General features: G+C 32.5%; 1 protein-coding gene across 1 annotated transcript in view; it reads right to left on the bottom strand.

Annotated features, from left to right (window-relative positions):
• Window positions 1–4,894: 4,894 nt before the first annotated feature.
• Window positions 4,895–9,863, bottom strand: part of LOC139515293 (uncharacterized) — a 101,163-nt gene continuing 96,194 nt past the window's right edge. The window contains exons 6-9 of the mRNA XM_071304861.1: window positions 6,392–6,529; window positions 5,986–6,054; window positions 5,497–5,610; window positions 4,895–5,016 (exon numbers count right to left, since the gene is read on the bottom strand). Of these exons, the coding sequence (XP_071160962.1) occupies window positions 4,895–5,016; window positions 5,497–5,610; window positions 5,986–6,054; window positions 6,392–6,529 (443 nt within the window). The remainder of the gene's footprint in view (window positions 5,017–5,496; window positions 5,611–5,985; window positions 6,055–6,391; window positions 6,530–9,863) is intronic.

The raw sequence follows: 9,863 nt of genomic DNA, 5'->3' as shown, positions 1-9,863 counted from the left end.
AATCGACTTATATATTGTCGCTGACAAATCTAATATTGATTTCAATGTACAAGAGTGCAGATGACAAGGAGAAAAAAACAGTACTCATTCAACTCGTTCATATTTCTAAGATTTATTTCAAATCATAAATTCAAAATTCCTCATTAAATTAACTAAATACAACTAAGAGTGTAAAATAATAACTATTATATATTTTTTATGAATTACGACAAAATCTGTGTGATGCCACATATTTATGTGAAAGATCACACCGCTGGACATTTTTTTTAACAACGAAAATCAAATTGATCAGTTATCAGAGATGTACTCGGTGACACGTAAAGTTTAAGTACTGTTAACTTGACACTAGACTTCAAACGTTTCTCAAATGATATATAGAAGTTAGTTTTTTTTTCTGATATGGAAAAAATCCAATTCGTGACTTTAACACCTTAATTTACATAAAATTGAAAATAGACAACAACACGACCAAAGTGCAAAAGCAGATGACTTCTGCACCCGGAGACATGGCCCTTAAACAAAAATGTGTACTATTTCAGTAACGTCATACTTAACTCTAAAATATAAAAGTAAACAAAAACCATACATGACTTAAAAAGCCAGAGGCTCCTGAATTGGAAGATAGAAACAAAAAATGCAGCGGGGTTAAACATTATTTGTGAGATCTCAACCCTCCCCTATACACAAACATCTAGCCAATGCAGAAAATTAACAAACATCGATACGCATAGTAAAACACAGTTTAAAAGAAGCCTGATTCCAATGACAGAATAGTTATCAAATGAGGAAAAACAACATGCTGCATTAATTACCAAGGACTACTAGCAGTTACTGACATGCCAGATCCAGATCTCAATTACACTTTTTAAAGATTATGTTTTCATCATATGCATACCAAGCACAATCCCTCCTGTTAGGGGTTTTGTATCATACCATCATACAATTTATGAGAAGAACATTACCCGTATCATGCCGACAACTGATTTAAGAATAAATGTGTTTATTTCCGATGCAAAGACCCTATAGGTAAATCAATATAATTGTCAAAATATGTCATCTTTAATGACCTCATTACAGTATCGTAACTATATCCCTTCTAATAAATCTTTTCAAAGATTTTGATAGCTTTTGAGGTGAATGCCGACAATTTCATGCTTTGTAAATAAAGGATTTATGGGTAACACGATAATGACACTGCAACATTACAATAGAAAATGAACAAAAGATATCACCTCCATTTGATGTTTAGACATGTTAGACATAATACTGGTATCTCATGTTGCATTGTTAATCTATAAATGAATTAAAGGATATTTGAAGTATACGTAAGTGAAACAGCAACCAATCGGCACAAATAACAGACTACTTCAAGTTAGCATACAAGTTTCAGCAATAGATATGTGAACATACAATAGGTCAAGCTCTTTATTTCCATGTCCTACTTAGCATTAGGAATATATTCAAGGTAGCACAATACAAAGATTTTTTTACTTCAAATCACTAACCTTTAAAATGATGTAACTTTCTTATGAATGCATACAAAATAAAAAAAATAGAGGTATATATAGATTGATAAAAGATTAATCTTTTAAATGGATGCAATATTGTAATTATGCAATAATTATGTAATTAATTATTATGTCTTAGTGGTTAAATCTTGGTCAGTTCACTTGAATGAAATTAGGTCAATCATTTCTTTAACTATACAGAAAATGTTAACGACATCTTGATCAACACATCATGGGCTTCAAAAGGGTGTCTCAAATTGTCCCTATGGTATTCCATTATCTCATTAATCTCTAATTAGTGTAAACATCCTAACCACATAAAAAAAGATAATGTTGAATTAGGTGTAAAATTTGTTCTATGCATTCTATCTGAAATCTGAGACACCTTTTGTAGATAATGGCCATAGGAACAACATATAATAAAATCAACCCTACGGGAATACCGATGTAGAACCTAATTCCAATTGCAAGTAGACCTTTGGTGAAAAATATTTTAGACACAGTTAACATAATAATTGGTTACATAATTGTTGCATAATACTAACATTGCATTAATTTGAAAGAGTAATCTGTTTGCTATCCATAACTACCACTTTTATAAATTTTCAAGCATTATGAAGAAAGTTACAGCTTTTTAAAACTTTGGAGTTTGAGTTATAAAATCTTTGTATTGTGCTACCGTAACAGAAACTATCTGCCATTGACAACAATTTTTCTTCATATAACATACACATGTAAACTATATGACAAAAGAGAACCGATGGCGAATTTATATACTAGTAGGAATACACTTAAATACACAAAACCAAAAAAAATTGGGCGCGAACGTGTAGGGTGCGAAAGTGAAAGGGCGCGAACCTGATTGGATGTGAACGTGAATGGGCGCGAACGGATTCAGATTCTTTATTGACTTGGGACATACCATCGCTGGTTTAAACTTGTTCTTGTAAGCTTATTTGCACCTTGCCTCCTTCAATCGGGGTCAGTTGACTAACATTACAAACCACACAACGTTGTACATAAAACACCTTTGAAGAAAAGAAAAATGTAAACATTTAAATAATGTATAAAATCGTATTAAAGAATTAAAAAAGTTATTGTGAAGGTGTGTCCTGGTGTGGAATTCGGACATAAAGGATTTTAAAAGTCTCTATTTGCTTACCCTTGTACTTTAGTCTGTGTTTCAATATTTTTTTTATATTAATCGAGAAAGAAAGCAAACTGAGGGTGGTATACTCTAAACGGTAAGTACTATCTCCGACAAAAACATTTTTGTTGAGGTTATGGACTGCGCATATGTGGATGAATGGACGTGTGAAATTCTGAGGAGCGCTGAAAGAAAGACTTTTATCCTTTTATATATTGCATTTCGTATTTTTATGGGCTTATTTAATAAACTTTCATGTACATACTCTTGTCTTATCGTTTTAATTGACATATTATTTCTAAATATTGACTTTCTAAGAAATTGCGATTCAAATGTAAAATGTTTTCCCGCCGGTAGCCGCCATCTTAGTAAACCGTGGTCTGTACAACACGAGGTACAATAACAACATAACCATCCAGGTACGACACTATTTGGCTGACAGGTAGAACTGTATATATATTTTTATTTTCCAATCTGTTAATACTCTTGCATTTTCTGATAAATATAACAAAGGAAATTCATGTCATTAAACCGTCTCACAAAATTTCTGGCAAAATACAGGCTGCCTTACGGTAACGTAAAAACCCATACCCCGGAAGTCCTTTCAGATAGCAAGGGGCGCTGGCTGCAGGGTAAGGAAACTCACCAGTCCGAAAGGGAAATTATATGGTGGAGTAAATCTTCTGAAAAAGTCCAGAAACGAGTCCAATATTTGGAAAATATCATTGCAGAAAAAGTTAAAACTCTTGGTAACATTTGGCTCTATGTATGGCTCGGTACTTGTGACCTCACCTCAAAACAAGGAAAATATATTTCAATTACATCAAAAACTGGCGACGAAACCATCGACCACATAATAGAATATTTTAACCAGATAATAAACATCATTAAAAAATATCCTGGTTGTAAAGATGAATGTCGAGTCACTGACTAGAGACTTCTGTTACAAAATACATATCTGCCGATTACAGCTTCTAAAGAACTTAGAAAACAAGTGAAATTCAAATTGAAGTATGTGAATTCTAGGAATGATTAGTATAGACATATAGACATGCAAGCATTTGTGTGCCAAAACTACAAAAGCAAGGTTTGATCGGAGCACCCCATCCTTTAACTGGTTATGTAGGACGTTCTACTGGTTACCATGGCTTTAAAATAGTACATGGTCGTTTCAGCTACCATGGACATGGTAATAATATAGATAAAATGTTATGATATAAAATTGTTTAATGTGATAGCATTCGATTGATCCAAATTCAGAAATTGTTATTTCTCCTAATATGGGTTATGTTATTCTAATATATTTTATGATAGCATAATACTAAATCCTTAACAGGAGGGATTGTACTGTCCATATTAGGACAGCAACTGGTTTAAGAAAAAATATTAGACATATAAAATGTTATTTCTCCTTTGTCGCCATGTAAGATGTATTTTTGCTTTTGTAGTTTTGGCACACAAATGCTTGCATGATGGAATGAATTATAACAAGATGTCATTGTCCATATAAACTGCAGTGATCTTACATGGTAATGGTAAACTGAAAATTAAACATTAACATTAATGGAAATAGAATTACAAGATATGCTACCAATATTTCATTACTAATCTCTCCGAATTTCTTAAACATCAGAAGAAAAACATTTCAGAAGTTTTATACATTATTAGCTTCGCCTTGCCTGAACCCTATTTGCTTATGACAACTTTACTATGGACTCTTTTTGGGGTTACTGTCAGCTTTTAATGCATTTATTGGTTGAATAAACAGAGAGCACATGCGTCGCACAAAATAATGTTATGTCAGGGAGTTGAAACACTAATATTTAAATATCTTACAGATTCTACATAATTTCTAATTTTGAAGAATTTACGTTAATTTTTTTACTGTTAAACTCATATATTTATATTTTAACCCCAAAGCAACTTTATTTTATTATAGAAAGAACAACCATCAACGATTAAGTGTAAAATAGTTTGAACTATATTTTAATGCAGATACAATTTGGGTCAAGATCGTATTTGTGTTTAAGGGTTAAATGCTTTTTCTGTAACCTATTATGTTTTAAAGGGTTGGACGAATGACCTTTTCACACTAAAAAAGTGAGCACAATCAACGCTTTTTATAAGCCTATGAAATCAAAAAGAACATCCAAATGTTATAATTATATTTACACGTTAAACATATGACATCCATCACTTAATTTCATGGTAGTACTGTTAATATACAAATTCTAAAAAATCAGTCATTACCAATATCCCTGTAAGTGAATCCTCCATGAACTAATGGAAATCCGTGATGACTGTTGTAATAACCAAGGTAATCGATATTACCATGGGCATAGTCACTGTCTATATTGTAACCTTTAACAAATAAATTAGTATTAAGTATATACTATCAAATAATCCTTTTTCTTAAGACTTTTTATATATCTATAAAAACACAGCTGAAATTGACCAGGACAGATCTACATGATCATGTATTAGTTGTGGTTGTCCTCTTCGAATATGTCTTTGGTTATATAACTGAAATTTATACATATTTCAGGAAAAATACATTTGAGAGTAGTTTTAATGGTTGGATACTTACATTCGTGTATTTTTTGTAAATATGTCTCTCTATTATTGAAGACGATACGCTTACTTCTTGGTGTGTTTTTACATTTTTGTATCGTTGGGTTGCTGTTCATTTAAGTATAACCCCATACTATCTTCATTTATTGATATGATTTTGTTATTGAAATGCTTTTGGCAAAATTAAAACCACAACTGTTGCATTGGAATAACTTTACTGATCAATTTTATTTTCAAGTGCATAATTAAAGAAGTAAAAAATATATTTACCGAAGAGACCCTGTTTAAATAGTCTGTCAAAGCACAAACTGCCTTTGTGGTAATGTCCGTAACAATCATCCCATACTTTATAAAATCTGCTCTCACTACATTTCAGTGTGTAAGCTGAAAATTTAAAAAAAATATAGTTATTTCTATCTAATAAAAACAGATTCCTTAATCATAATAGTTAACACAAAGACACAAACTTCACATGGATAATGAACTATTGACATATGGTATGCCATTCTTAATTAATTTTAGATTTTAGAAGAGATGAATGTTAGTAACGAATTACACATAGAAACAAGCTTTTAATATTTCAGTCAAATCGTAAATCATATGCAAAAGAAATTTTCCATGTGATGAATTATTGAAAGCCTCCAAGTATCCCCCAACTTAGTCTTTATTTTCGAAGCCAATAGAGTAGCGATTTAAAAGTGTTGCAACTTAATACGCTTTTCAACAGAGATTTTGTTGATAAATATTTTACAATTTTACCTTTTCCGTGATATGAGAATCCTCCATGAACAATTTTGAATCCAAGTTGATCATATCCATGGTAGCCTACTTTGAAACAAAACAAATAAAATATAAGTATTTCATAAAAAAAATTAAAAAACATTATTTTACAATTATATGCGTTTTACATCAATAAACCTTTGTCGCCTTTTTAAAAGTCCCTTTTACTGAAATTGGCGTTAAACACTTACAACAGTCATTCATAAATAGCTTAATGTTATGAATGTTTACAATATTTGGTTTATTTAAACGGTTAATGAGCAAAATTATTTTGGTATATGATATCACATTTGATTTTTTTTAAATACACAATAATTATAGGTAGGTGATCATTTGAATAAAATAATAGTTTTATATTTTGAAAAGAACAAACAGAAATGATTACCTATTGAGGTGGAGGAATATGAAACAAACAGATGTTTCTGTTGTAGATAGCCGAAGCACCGACCCACACTGTGATAGTGGTTGTAACATTTATTCCACACACTGTAAAAACGAGTTGTACTGCAGCTCAACTTGTACGCTGAAACATAAGTAAATACACTAGGTTCTTCTTCTTATGTAGTGTTGTTATACCACTGTTCAAGGGTTGGAGAGCAATTATCATTTAAAAAATCATTTTTACCCCACTACATATTTTATTTGCAGGTCTCAAGACGACAGTCGATCGTTGTCTTTCATTAAATTTTTATATCATTTATTGTTTGAAACACAAAAAAAAGCCGTTGGTTTCTCTTGTTAAACTTGGTAGTATCGGACCGTTAGTTTAATGCAACGCAGATAGGGTTTCTCGTTTTTGAAGACATCTTTATTCGCAATCATTGATCGTTCGTGAATAGTTTTCTCATAGGCAATCACTTCTCCATATTTTTATATTCATAGCTTTATTATTGATAATTATCAAATAAATGAGAAATAAATTTCACAGAATATATTTAAAGCATTGTTTGCCTCTTTGAATATCTATTTCTAATGGCTAGTGAACACAGATCTAATGTATTCTTTTCCTTCTATTTGTTTAATTTCCACACACAGAAAAATACATAAAGATCAACACAGTAGTACGATATTAATACAAAAATTGATCTGAAGACAACGCATTTCCCTGTTTGGGAATCAAATGTATCACTATATATAAAGTTTGTTAGTTGACGTTATTTCAGTTTCAGTTATTTCCCTTTGTCGTCATTTTTGGCGGAAGAAAATGTTTGACTTTATTATTAGAATAACAAAAGTGAGACTTGTGGTACAGAAAGTCAAAATAATTCAGAGATCATAAGGACTGTAGAAATGAACTAATCAAGGCTTAAAGAAAATAAAATTGTTCCGAAAACAGGTTTTATAAAGTACAGCGGTCAATATAACAAGGGTTGGGTTGATTGGTAAGGGAATTTATTCATAAATACATCTTACATGGCGACAAAGGAGAAATAACAATTTCTGAATTTGGATCAATCGAATGCTATCACATTAAACAATTTTATATCATAACATTTTATCTAGTACTTGATATTCGTATAATGCATAATCTTTCAATCAGTTTATTCGAGGCCTAGAGCTGGCATGTCAGTAACTGCTAGTAGTCCTTTGTTCATTTATGTATTATTGTCATCTAGTTTAGTTTCTTTTGTTACTTATTCTGACATTGGACTCATACAGTTTACTGTGCGTTTCGTTGTGTGTTCGTTTTTTCTACAGTGGCTAGAGGTATAGGGGGAGGGTTGAGATCTAAAAAAAAAACCATGTTTAACCCCTCCGCAATGTTGCACCTGTTGCGTTTCAGGAGCCTCTGGCCTTTGTTAGTATGATTTTTAATGTTAGTTGTTAGTGTATATTTCGAAGTTTAGAATGACTTCCATTATCACTAAATTAGTATTATGTTTGTTTAAGGGCTACCTGTACTCATGGCTGTAGCACACTTATGAGTGCATGACATTCTCGCTGCATTGAAGATCCATTGTCAGGTGGCTTTCGGCTGTTGTCTGCTCTTTGGTCGAGGTGTTTTGTCTTTGACACACTCCCCATTTCCATTCTCAATTTGATATTATATTCCCGAATTGTAATGATTAGTAAATGAATGAAAATGAGACTACCACCATTTTGTATATTGAATACAGGAAAACATTTATATATAAGAAGTTACAATAGACGACGAACTGATTGATATGTAACAGACACACATGGTGGTGTTAAAATTTTCTAGTTATTTTCTATCATTTGTCAATTTTCCATTAGAAACATGATTTAAAGTAGTATTATTCAGTCAGAGTCTGCATTTCCTCATGGATAAACAATGACATGTGTAATTCTTTATGATTCGTTAAAAAATAAATGTACTGAAACAAACTGTTGAAGCAATATTGTTGGTTTTGGTATTTTGTCTTATTACTTCCGAGGTTATAGTGCGTATAATCATGCGTAAATAAATCCTGTTGATGTAATATCAGATCCTTTGATATCGTCTGAAATTGCTAGTTCATATTTTTTTTTCATTCACAAAAGTACTTGAAACATGCACTTCTAATTGTTTTTCATAGCAAATTAAATTATCTAAGAAACTCAGGGTATCTCATTTCGTAAAGCATCTTTTTGTTTTCTTATTGTATACCGAACTTATTTATCCGGTGTAGGTGTTTAAGTTAATATTAAATATACTTACAAAAAAACATTTGTCGATGAGCGATACGTCGAGGTTGATGAAAGAGAGCCGAAGAATAGTTGACGCTTCCAATGATGTAAATCTGAACTCCGGCACATTGCTTAACATGATTTTGGAAATAGTTACGGGTATCGACTCTACAATGAGACGAATGGAAACAAGTATGGAGAAGCGCCTTGATGATTTGAAACAAGATTTCTTAACGGTGTCAGCTAGGGTTAGAACATTAGAAAACCAGGCGAGCGATTTCAACAAAAAGCTGTCAGACTGCGAGACTAGCTGCCAAGGTGTTAGCAATCTCTTCGATCAGGTATCTGGACAAGTAAAGACTAACAGACGTAATATAAACAATCATGATACGAGAATTAAGAAACTCGAAGACAACACCATCGTCCGACCGGGTGTTCCACCAGTCATCAATTCAAAGGAAATTGAGTCCTTAAAGGCAGCCATTCTTGACTTGCAATGCAGGTCAATGAAAAACAATCTGATCTTTACGGGATTGCATAGAGTTCCGGGTGAAGATACGGAAGAGCTTTTGCGATCTTTTCTATACGATGAGCTGAGGATCGACTACAGGATCAAATTCGGCAATGTTCATCGATTCCGAACAAAGGGGGACAACAGAAGAGCACCGATAGTTGCAAGATTCCTATATCACCGTGATCTGGAATATGTTTTAGCAAATGCTACCAGACTAAAAGGTAGACCATATGGAATACGGGAACAATTTCCTCATGAAATTGAACAAAAGCGGAAGGAACTTTATCCGGTGTTCAAACAGGCCAAACAGCAAAATAGACAAGCCTCTCTTGTGCGTGATAGGCTATACATAGACAATCAGCTCTACATTCCTGACACGGTACTAGAGGACACTAGAACGGAGCATACTGGCTCTTCATCAACAAACCATGACACGAGCCCAAAAGGGTCTTATTCTAGTGATACCCCTCCTAGCAAAAGACAGAGACAGGGACCGTCTCCTGGCCCACCGCACACAGATGATTCACCAAATTCTGGCAGATAGGGGAATGGTGCAAGAGGACAACCTCAAAAGAAATCGAAAAATTATGAAAGTGTGAATAAGAAATATACAATTAACAATGATAGTTTCAATATTTGTTTCTTAAATGTTTGTGGACTTAAGAAAAGACTATTGTCTCCTGATTTCATTGATATTTTGCTTGAACATGATATC

Source organism: Mytilus edulis, chromosome 3 (genome assembly GCF_963676685.1).
Source record: "Mytilus edulis chromosome 3, xbMytEdul2.2, whole genome shotgun sequence".
Taxonomy (NCBI): domain Eukaryota; kingdom Metazoa; phylum Mollusca; class Bivalvia; order Mytilida; family Mytilidae; genus Mytilus; species Mytilus edulis.
The sequence above is the reverse complement of the archived record's forward strand: the minus strand, read 5'-3'. Positions and strand labels throughout refer to the sequence as shown.